Genomic DNA, 12,296 nt, shown 5'->3' with positions numbered 1-12,296 from the left:
TATTACGTAATCGTCCAATTGAAATAGCAGATCTACAAGGCGACGCGTTGTGAGCTTGTAGATCGGCTATTTCCACTATCAATGTTCTTTTTTTAGGTATAAAGTTGTCAAATATGTCAGTCATTTCTTTGCATATTTAGGTTGTGTGTCATGTCTGCCATGTGTGCAACTTCAAAGCCTACAAGCCAAACAGAAATGTAATTGTCAAAGACCAAAAACACAATTTAATCGCAATTATTTGAGTGACAATTAATCGTCATGTAAAATGTCATAATCGTGACAGCCCTACGTATCTATCTACCTCTCTATCCATATATCCATCTATACCTACGGTATCTACCTACCTACCTGCCTGCTACAATCACACATACAGTACACAACTATCCCACAATGAGTGACTGTAGTGGGTTAGATGTGACGCTGTAGAGGGGAATAAGAATGGGTGTTTGTCTTCTTTCACTGCCATCAATGAGCAGGTAATGTTGTTTCATGAGTGTGGCAAACTCTTGACACCAGGTCTGGAATTTCGACCAATCAAAGTCGCTGGATTGGTTTAAAGATGGGGAGTTATGAATTCTGAATCTCAACAAAAGACACTGGTGTCTACGTGACAAGAAAGAGACAGAGGAGAACGTGGTACAGTCAGCTGGGGCATTAACCCATTTAGAACGGGTACACATTTTGTGTATCATTATTTTATACTTTAACTATTGAAAAATAGCAGATATACAAGCTCACAGCGCGGCACCGAGTGCCGCGCTGTGAGCTTGTAGATCTGCTATTTTTGAAAAATTGTGAAAATTAGAATTTTGACCCGATTCTATAAGTGTCTTTTGAATCCTTCTTCGATTTTTTGAAAAAACCTATGTTTCTATGACAGCAATCTGGCCAGCCATTGTCAAAGAAAAGGTCCTTTTCACTTAACTGGAGCTCAGTTAGTCTGTTCTTGAGAGACTACTATGTCAGTGGTGCTCATACCTTTTCATGTGAAGGACCCCCATACTGATATTTATTTGGTCACGGACCCGCATCTCAAAATATCTAGTTCCAGGGACCACCCAGAAGCAAAATTTGAGTTACAACCATTCGCTTTGAAAATACATATATTCAAAGATTTGCACACATTTTCATGACTTTTTCAAAAATAGCAGATCTACAAGCTCGCAGCGCGGCACTCGGTGCCGCGCTGTGAGCTTGTATATCTGCTGTTTTTCACTGGTTAAAGCAGTCAATAATTCTAGGCCTAAATGGGTTAAAGCCACTCTGACCTCAGGGCATGCCAATTGTTTTAGGGGCACAAGGCCAAACCGACGGGCAACGACGGCCATGGCCTTCATGGCCTCCCTGGAATTCCTGCCCTGCTTGGCACATTACTCGATAATAATACTGTCATTCCGTATTTCTGTGTTGTCATCAATTATCACTGTTGTTCTTATCAACAGTCAGGGAGGTTTTTAGAACAAACACACTCTCTCACTTCTGTAAATACAAATAACACGCTTCCTCTTTCCTACAAGATTGTCAGCTCATCGTGACTGGTTAGATTCTCTACAGTACACATATAGCATACAGTATGTATATGAAGTAGGTTAACAGATATATGTGCGTACATACATACTCAGGCATTGACACTAAGGCTTGCCCACCTGCCCCCGGCAGGTAAATAAAACTTTCGGGCAGGTGAAGTTGGCTTTCAGGTTGCCCGACCGGGGCAAGTGCTCATTTGAGAGGTAACGCAACAGTCTATAAACACAACATGAGATATGTCTAAACACCTGAATGTGGCCAGCATGCTCTGTCTGGTCTGGGGAATATAAAATAAGAGCACTGTTTACCTATAATGTGCTGTTTTTACTGTTGCTACACTTAAAAATATAAAATAACAAGTGTGAAACCATAGACATATTCAATCATAGCTATGTAGTTATTTGGTATTTGGATTTGGAGGTATTGAGGTTTCACAGTTTATCGCACAGACCCAGAAAGTAAAGAAATAAGTGTTAAATTTAGCGGTAATTAAAATCGTACCGGTCATCTTATAACAGACAATTTACTTTTCGGGCAAGTGGGCATGACCTTTGGGCAAGTAGAACATGACCTGTACTTGCTCGACGGGCAAGTGCCTCTGAGACCTTACTTTCAATCCCTGCATACTGTATGAACATACAGTATAGTGTTACGCTACCCACATTAAGTTGAATGACAATTAGTGTAGAACATGAGTGTAAAAGAGTGGAGCACAACAAACAGAAACCTACAAGCTCACAATACGTTGCACTATTTTCAGCAAATATATTGTCCAGGGTGCTCACAAAAGCCTGAGTAGACGATAAAATGACAAAAAAGTGAAATATCTCTTTAAAATTAAATGTGTTCTTGTTTGTTTCGTTATCACTGACAACTTATAAGATATATGTGAGATGAATGACTGTGATATGGTAAAACCCCACCTATCTAGTACACAAAGGAGCCAAAACAACTCTTCTAGCCATGCAGTGTAGATCAATGCAGAGCAGGGTTTCTCAAAGTCAGCGGTGCCGCAGAATGGTTTGATAATATTTGTAATTTATCACTTCAGCTTAAAACACTTAGGGCCCTATTTATGATCCAGGTCTTATGCCTTATGCCTTAACTTCTTTGCCTTTTTTTACTATTTTGTTTTTGTTTTTTTAAATATTTCAAATAGCTGATCTGCAAGTTCACAACGTGCAGATGTAGATCAGCATTTGAAGTATTTAAAAATGTTTTTTCAAAATAGTGAAAAAAAGGTAAAGCAGTTAAGGCATAAGGCATAAGACCTGGATCATAATAGGGCCCTTAGACCCTATACTCATTACTTGCACTGCCATCGGTGCGTTCTTTTTCAATCTACACCAATAAATCTCTTCGCCGATGTAGATTTGCATATTGGAGGAATTTGGGGGCTTGTAGACGGAGCATTTTCTGCGAAGACATTTGGAGCAGAGATGAGGGGGCGTAGGACGGTGTTTGTGTGTGTGTGTGTGTGTGTTAGGGCTGCAAGCGAACCTTCGGGGATTCGAACGTTCGTTCGTTACGTTGGCAATCGAAGTTCAAAATTAATGGGTTCAGGTTTTTTTTTTTTTTCCTTCTTTTTTTTTACACGAAAAATAATTATCAGAATGTGATAGGCCTATTCAGAATATCACAGTAGTAGAGATAGCCAAATACGAAATAAGTTAGGCCTACCGGTAAACACTAACAGTTAATGGTGACGTTATAGTAGTTATAAAACGCACCAGAACAGCTTGGAGCGATCAAGGACCGTCCTCCGCTCCAATTCCGCTCCAATTTGGGGCCGCGCACACACGCTTGATGACAGTAGAGTGAGAGCAGCTGCAGCTGAGCTGGGCAGAGACAGACGTGTGTGCTGCTGTGCTCTGAACAGCGAACACCCATCCATGCACCCACAGATTAAACAGCCTTTCTCCTAAGAATGAGCAAAGATGGATTTCATTGCAACCCCCTAAAGGATTATAATGCGATTTCTGGGGTTGTTACATCGAGACCAGTTCAGCCCGAACGCGACGCGCTCCGACGCAGTCACCAAGTCTAATCATCATCCGTGCAACTCCGCTATACATTGAGCCTGTTCGTCAACAAACTGCACAACATTTTCTCCCGAGTGGGTTGGATTTTCCAAGTGTTAGCCTAGGTGTTAATGCAGCCACGCATCCACGCGTCAATGGATAAAACAGCGCATTTAAAACATTTCCTACACTTTTAGCTGGTTAAAGGTACAGTACGTTCGATGGTTCGGAGGTTCGAACGTTCGGTTTTTAATCAATTGAACGAACCATCTAAGGTTCGATGGTTCGTTCGGAAAATCCCCCCGAAGTTCGAATCCCTAAAACAGGGCTAGATTACAGCCCTAGTGTGTGTGTGTGTGTGTGTGTGTGTGTTAGGGATGGGACGATAATCTGTATTATCGTTTATCGTTATAAAAAACACTCACAATAATCGCATTGCGGAGTAGCCTCGTACCCGCCTTCTTCCGGAAACCATTTCATTTGAATCCTCCTGGATAACGGAAGTTGGTCGTTTACTAGGCTAATCGCGGAGATCATGGAGATCGTGAAATTGTCCTCCGTCATGCAGACTCTACCGAATCTCTTTGCCAAAATTAACAGATCTACAAGCTCACATCGCGTTACGTTGCAACGCGTTGTGAGCTTGTAGATCAGCTATTTTTGGCAAACATTCCGCCTGAGAACAAGGGATGTTGGGGATATTTTGATCATCGCGATAATATCGTAAATCGCTTACTATTTGGTCACAATAATCGTGACATGGAATTTTCATATTGTCCCATCCCTAGTGTGTGTGTGAGTGTGTGTGTGTGTGTGTGTGTGTGTGTGTGTGTGTGTGTGTGTGTGTGAGCAAGGTGAGCGTGCCTGTCCGTGAACCTGAACCGTAACCCAATATAACCCCTGACATTCTATCGTATAAGCCCACAGCACAGAGTCGCTCATTTTTTAGTAGCTTTGTGTAGAAGTGTTCAGACAAACACACTGTGTGTGTGTGTGTGTTCAGACACTCATTGTAGTGCCGGCATGTGTCGTGTTGACAAGCTGTTACAGAATACTGGTACAAACAGAACGCTGTTAATTGACCATAAATAAATGTGACCGCGCTGCTGAAACTGTCTATCTCAGGGGTCTTCAACGTTTTCAGGCCAAGGACCCCTTAGTTGAGAGAGAAATGAAGTAGGGACCCCCACAACCTTTTCATAGATTTCATATAGTTTCATTGTTTGACAGCACAATCATCAGTGTATTCTGGATTCATGTCAATTTGTGTTTTCAGATATTTAACCACTTGAGCCGTCATTACCTAACCAGTAAGACTCCCTAATCGGGAGATAAGCGACCGTGGGTCTCGCTAGAAGAGGGCCATGTGAGAAATGAGGGGTGGGGTCTCCGCGTTGCCTTGGCGGACGAATAGGTACCGGCCCCGGCTCTCCCGGACGCTCCTAGGCCGAGTTAGGGCATTTTATGTGAGCTGCAGTGGAGGGGGTCCTCCACTGGGGGCGCCACCACTTTTGCATCCGTTCTGGAGTAGCAGGAGTGGGTGGTCCCCGGGAATTCCCCGTGAGCAGCCCCGTGGGGGTGGTCATTTGGTCATTTTTGCACATTTGGTATTTTTTTTACACCTGGGGGTCCCCCAGGGACCTGGGGGTCCCTGGAACTCCGGGGGTCCTTGGAGGTTGTAGTTTGGCAGGTAAGGAGTGTGTGTGCAAAATCTGGCATGGATCGGGGCAACGGTTGCGGAGATATGAGCAGGGCAAAAGTGTGACGTCTGACGTGTGACGGACTGACGCACGGACACCTGGTGGAGCTTTCTGTAGTAAGTGCGACCTACGGTCGCAATAAACTTGACCTTTCACTCTGTACTTAGTCTGCTCTTTTCCCCACTCTACACCAAATCTCTTTGCCGAAAATAGCCGATCTACAAGCTCACAACGCCTCACAGGGCGAGGCGTTGTGAGCCTGACCTCCTGACCCCCTGACCTCCTGACCGTAGTGAACTGTTACCATCTGACCCCGAGTGCTGAGCTGTCAGCCTGCTGTGATTAGGGCTGTCACGATTATGACATTTTACATGAAGATTAATTGTCTCTCAAATAATTGCGATTAACGATTTAATCGTGCTTTTGTCGTTGACAATTACATTTCTGTTTGGCTTGTAGGCTTTGAAGTTGCACATGGCAGCTACGACACATAACTTTATACTTAAAAAAGAACATTGATAGTGGAAATAGCCGATCTACAAGCTCACAACGCGTCGCGAGCTTGTAGATCGGCTATATCCACAATTTTTTACTTAAAAAAAATATATAAAAACCTTTTTCAACATGGAAACGATTATGACGATTATCACAAAATAATTGCATTTATGTCAGATAATTGCGATTAGACGATTATGTAATAATTGTGACAGCCCTTGCTGTGACCGTGAAATAATGAGATCACACACGCGCACACACAGTCGCACACACCTCCCCAGGCTGTCCTTGACAACCTTCCACAGTTGTCTCCTCAGCAGTCAAATGGGACTAAACTCATCTAAGTGCAAAACATCTCCCCCACCCCCCCCCCCCACCCCGTCCTCATTTTTCATCTTCTCCCGTTCTGAAACACTAATGATGGCACGAAAACGCACTCATGTCACACACTTTTCTTTACCCCTGTAAACCTGCACTGTGACAATAAAGTGGATTTGTATTTTTTATTCTTTCAAAACCCCTAATACATTACCTGAAAAATGTCTAAATCCAAGTGGTTTTCTGAAAAACCGCATGTTTCTTTATCTGTGGCGCTCAAGGTTTTTCATGTCAAGGACCCCTAGTACGCCCATCTCAAAATAATTAGTTCCAGGTACCCCCCAGAAGCAAAGATTTTAGTAAAAGATTTGTTCGCTTTAAAGGAATATATATTCAAAGATTTGCACACATTTTCACGTTTAAAAAAATAGCAGATCTACAAGCTCATGGCTTGTATATCTGCTATTTTTGAATAGCCAAATCAATGGCTAAAGTAGTTATGTGACACAGATGTGTTGATTCTACAAATGCCTTCTAAATCGGTATAGCTCTCTTTCAACACACAAAAAAAAGATATTGGATGCACAAGCTGCAAGCTTGTATACCTGCCATTTGTCGATAGCTGACGCTAAAATCTAAAGTTACAAGGATGCCTTCCCACCCAGTTTCAGTTGGTCAAACTAAAAACTGAAACTGGGTGTGTGGAAAAAAAGACTCTCGTTGTTGCTCTAAATGGGATTCAATGCAGTCATTGCAGTGCTAATGTCTATTTACATGACAATACTCTAATCGTCTAATGATACTCTATTTTTTATCACTGGTGTGTTTTTTTGTTGATACCGATACTGCATCTATTTGCATCTTTTAGCATTACTATTAGTATCTTGTTGCAACTCTCAGGCTGTATCTGTATCCATGGTTAATACTTCTGTGCTGCCTGGCAAATTGATTTCCACTGTGGGATCAAAACAAGCATGTGTTCAAATGCCTTAACAAAGTGTTGTTGGGTTAGACAGCAGTGTTGAAATTAATCAAACTGAAACTAATAAAAACTAAACCAAAACGATTTTCTTTTATCTTGAATTGCTGTTTTTGATCAGAAATCGACTGCATACAGAAACGCTATTAATATGCCTGCTGTCTAAGACATGTTCTTAAGTATTAGTGTAAAATGATTAATAGGCAAATGGTTTTGGAAAAATAGCAGAGCTGCAAGTTCACAATGTTTAGTGATGATGCGATTCATTGGTTGTAAACTTGTGGATGTTCACAATAGGGCTCAAGTTGTTAATCGATAAAGAGTCAGATAAAGAGTCAAACTAAACTTGACACTAGCATAGGAAACTCACTGCTAGTTTCTAACTGAAACTAGCCTAAATTGCGATGGGATGTGAGAGTGTGGTCTAGCCAACACCAAACCCGGGACTCCTGAATCACACTTAAACGTCTTGAATTGACTCAGTTGAAAACAAACATTTGAAATTAAATTCCTATCCAACAATAAGGTCCTTGCTCCAACTACATCTACTGTACAATATAGCGTTCAAGACAGAAGAAGGGACCTTGTACTGGGCCTCCTGAGTTCTAAATATACAATCACCAAACCTAGAAGTAGCACTCGACTCCAGTAGGGGCCCCGACATGAGAACCGAAAGACACAGAAAGATCGCCCCTCCCATTCCTGACATGTCTTTGAAATGACACCTTACTGTACATTCTAAACTCATTGTTGTTTAGGCTTTATGTGTGACATATATTAACACACAGCCCACACTCTCCTCATAACTGGAGCGATACTGTAACTCGCTTTGCATGCCAGTTTGACCAGTGCAACCACTGGCACGCACACACGCACACATACACAGTACACACACGTGCGTGTGCACACACAAAGCGGGTCTGCTAGCTTTCATCACAACATGAATAAAGGATTAATAAAGCCTCATGGACCTCATGGCTCTACCAGGCTGGTTGTTCAAGTTTAAGAGAAGTGTGTTCAAAGTCACTGCCTCTCAATGTCTGAGTTTCGGGGAACACCAGGGGTCCAAATCAGTGTTGTTTTTGACAGCAAATTTTGATTTTGTTTTAGCCATAGTCTTTTGAATAAAATGTCATTTAGTTTTAGTCATGATTTAGTCACCTGAAAAGTATTCGTTTTAGTCTAATTTTAGACTAAAAATGTATTTTGGCAGGCCTTGATGGCATCGTAATGACAGATTTTACACTTGGTTGTGTGCTGACAATAGCAGATCTACAAGCTCACAACGCGTCGCAGCGCGACCCGTTGTGAGCTTGTAGATCGGCTATTTTCAGCATGCAACACCTGAGAGCAACCAAACATAAAATGACTCTCTTCTCCACTAGTCCCTCCCTAACGTTTTAGTCTAGTTTTTATTTTGTTGACGAAATTGTCAATATATTTAGTCTTAGTTTTAGTCACCACAGCTTAGTTTTTATTTAGTTTTCGTCAGTGAAAAAAAACACAGTCGACAAACATTTTTCGTCATATTTTTAGTCGACGAAATCAACACTAGTTAAATTAACACAGTATTTCTCAATACTAGCTCAATGGCATTGTTATTATGATAATGTAAAAAACGAAATGATCAAAACACAACACAGCCATGGGAATTGAATATTTAACTTTTAGAGTATCATGACAACTAAAGGACCTTACAGTTACAACTCAGACATATTCACATCAAAACCCAGCATTAAAAGGCAGAAATGCCACCCCCCAAATCGGACAAAGGTGGACCGATATTGTTCCAATATATTCTGCTCTGCCTATTGTATTTATGTACTTACTTTTAAAGTATCTATGAGAGTGTACACATGCATTTGGACCCGTACGGGTTCATTTGGTTCCATTTGTACTTGAGAATTACATTTTCTGTTGTTCTTTTTTGGTTTATTTGTTCCATTTAGATAGTATTAACAACTTGAACCCTGAGACAATCTACAAGCATACAACGCCTCGCAGCGCGAGGCGTTGCAAGCTTGTAGATCTGCTCTCTTCGGCTAAAGTTCTCAGAATATGGACGTTAGGGTTCAAGTGGTTTATATAAAAAAAGGAGAAAAAAAGGTTTCTATCACACAAAGAGATTTGACGTTTCCCCTGTAGTAACTCTGAGGACCCCCTAGGGGTCCCGGACGCCCTGTTGAAGATCCCTGCAGTAGCAGATCTACACTGTTGTGAGCTTGTAGATCTGCTATTTTGGGGGGCGAAGCGATTCAGGTGTAAGTAGATGGGGGAGAAAAGAAAACTGTCCAACAAAAGTACAAAGTGCAACTCTGTTTCACTCACAACAGAGGTTTTATGAGAGGTCAAGAACTTCATTCCATTTCTACTTAGCATAAATCCATTAGCAGGCTTAAGTGTTAATTCACAGAAACGCTGAGAGGGTACCAAATGGAACCAAATGGACCGTAATAAGAGTTAAATTAAGACTGAGGGTTTTACTGCCTGCCGTGTGGATTTAAGGCAGACCTAATTCCAGGCCCTGAGTGTTAAGCAACCAGACCCAGTGGGTCAGCACACCTAATGACACTAATGGGATTATTATGGTCTGGACAGGCTACTAGTGTTGCCAACCAACCGTTCCTTTAAGTAAAGGAATTGTCCCTTGTTTGGACACTGTGTCCTTCATTGAACCGATGAAGGGGACACGGTTTGTTCCTTGACCCAGATTAAAACCGGCAAAGCATATCATTCTGTGTAATTTTAGATTTTAAAAAGAATCGCATTGGCTATTGAGAAATAGCATATATACAAGCTTGCAGCACGTCACGGACATCTGCAATTTATTTATTTGTGAGTGTGAGAACTGCTGATTTAGAAGGCATTCGTTTTTTGTTTGTATTTTTTGGCTTCAGTTCTTAACGGGTTGATTGGAAACTAAAAGATGTGTCCCTTATTACAGTGGTTCCCAAACTGTTTAGCCTGTGACCCAAAAGAGAAATCGGAAATGTTGTTTGGTATATGCATCTTTTAGACCAACTCGTAGCGACTGGCAAGACTACACTATAGGCTACCCAAGCATTTTAATAGGGATTGGGGAACCAAAACAAAGCAACACCGCTTCTTCTGCTTGTGGTTTACGCCTAGTCCAGATCAAACTGCCCGTTGTAAATCGCGTCAACGAGAAAGCCTGGTGACGCGAGGTTAGTAAACTGGACCTGAGTCTGACCACTTTTTCAGTCTACACCAAGTCTCTTTGCAAAAGCAAAAAAAAAGCCAATCTATGAGTTTGTAGATCAGCTATTTTTAGGCTAATGTTCCCCCTCCCAGAATACGGATGCTGCCTGAGGTTCAAGTGGTTATAACACAAACAATTGCACAGTACAATCAGTTGACATTGTATCTTTTTGTGTGACCGATTCATGTCAATTTGTGTTTTCAGATATTAAACCACTTGAACCGTCAATACTTAAATCCTTTGACGAGGAGCCATTGGAGGGCAAGTCTGGTGCCAGCAGCCACGGTAATTCCAGCTCCAATAGAGTATCTTAAAGTTTCTGCAGTTAATAAACTTGACCTTTCACTCTGTACTTAGTCTGCTGACTCTGCTCTTTTCCACTCTACACCAAAAGTCTTTGCCGAAAATAGCCGATCTACAAGCTCACAATGCTGAGAAAAAGTCACACAAAGATTTGGAGGACCCCCTGCAGTAACTCTGAGGGCCCCCTAGGGGTCCCGGACCCCCTGTTGAAGACTCCTGTGGTAGATAAATAGGGTCATCGCCATGCTGGCTTGAGGTGGACATTGTTGTCCAAATAAAACATTTGCCATGGACATGCAAATTAGTGGACACTAATATTACCAGAAGTAATGACCAGTACAGGTCTGTAACTCTGATAGTGTATAGAAATCCATGTGTACACTCTCAGAGAGTAAAGGGGGGTCCTTGAAAATAAACAAAGTTTAGAACCACTGGCACTAGTGAACTCCTGATATGTCATAGCATCATAGTAAATCAATGTACTGTAATCGGCCTACATACTCTGAAGAAAACCTTGAGACTGACATTCAGGAACTGGGTCATCAAAGCATTATAATGTTATATAAAACCAGTGGTGTAAAGTAACTAAGTACATTTACTTAAGTATGTTTTTTTAAGTACAATTCTGATGTATTTTTACTTTACTAGAGTATTTCCAATTTTCAGTACGTTTTCTACTACTCCACAAAATTTCAAGAGGGAAATATTGTACTTTTACTCCACTACAATCATTTGAAACCCTTAGATACTAGTTACTTTTAGATTTTGATTATTATTACAAAACTTACATTAGCCCTATATAGGTGTACATTTTGGCCATTTGAAAATAGCTGATCTACAAGCTCAGCTCACAATGCGTCGCGAAGTTGTGTACTTTTACTCAAGTACATTTTGAATACCAGACGTTTGCTTGTAACAGAATATCTCTACGTTGCAGTATTGATACTTTTACGTAAGTCAATTATTTGACTACTTTTTCCATTTGCTCTTGAAAATGATATTATCCTAGATAAAGTACTATGTTCTATCCGTCTGTCTTTCAATGTTATATGAGATACTGTGTGGTTCCTGTGGAAATAAGCCTCGGCTTTCTAGGGTATCCTTTTAGTTGACCTTGTACCAGTGATTTGTACTGTCATGAAAGTGATGAAACTGTACTTTTTTCTATTGCAAACTTCTAATAAATTCTTCAATCAATCAATCAATCAATCAATCAATCAAACCGATGTATAAAAACAACAAACCCCAAAATGTTGCCATGGGACAAGGCCAAGTCTTGCCATGCAGGGACACAGATCTCTTATGTTTACCTTCTGAAGGGTCTGCCCATCTTCTCGTCGTGGAGCAGGGGGGCTCCCAGTCCCGTGCTCGTCCCAGCAGCAGCAGCAGCAGCAGCAGTCTTCGGGGGGCTCAACAACAACTCGGACCCACCCGGTCGAGGAGGTTCGAGTCCCTGCCTGACGTGTTGACAGCAGTTCAGCTCATCGGGGTGGTGGTGGTGGTGGTCCGCGATGGTCCGCTGTCGCATCACTGCAAAGTGCAGATGGGAACAGCGGTACAGTGAAATGAGAGGGGTGAGAAACTAAAAAAATATGGGGGGGAAAAGCGAAACCCCCTAAAAAATAAAATTAAAAAAATAAAATAGCCTCTTCTTTTTGGTGTCCAGGGCGATTGGTTCGGTTTGATGTTGTTGCCGGTGGTTCAGGTAGTGGTGATCGTATGTGTGCTGTTCC

General features: G+C 41.6%; 1 protein-coding gene across 2 annotated transcripts in view; it reads right to left on the bottom strand.

Moving 5' to 3' along the window:
• LOC308296578 (lysophosphatidylserine lipase ABHD12-like) overlaps positions 1-12,296 on the bottom strand; it is a 37,722-nt gene that overhangs the window by 24,610 nt on the left and 816 nt on the right. The window contains exon 2 of one of the 2 annotated variants that reach the window (XM_080739890.1): positions 11,874-12,093. In XM_080739890.1, coding sequence (XP_080596016.1) covers positions 11,874-12,091 — 218 coding nt within the window. In that variant the 5' untranslated portion in view covers positions 12,092-12,093. Of the gene's footprint in view, positions 1-11,873; positions 12,111-12,296 lie in introns of those variants that run through there. The other variant, XM_080739891.1, reaches the window with a different exon arrangement.

This window comes from Nannobrachium achirus, assembly GCF_963921795.1.
Source record: "Nannobrachium achirus genome assembly, chromosome: 13".
Taxonomy (NCBI): domain Eukaryota; kingdom Metazoa; phylum Chordata; class Actinopteri; order Myctophiformes; family Myctophidae; genus Nannobrachium; species Nannobrachium achirus.
This window is presented reverse-complemented; position numbering and strand designations above follow the sequence as displayed.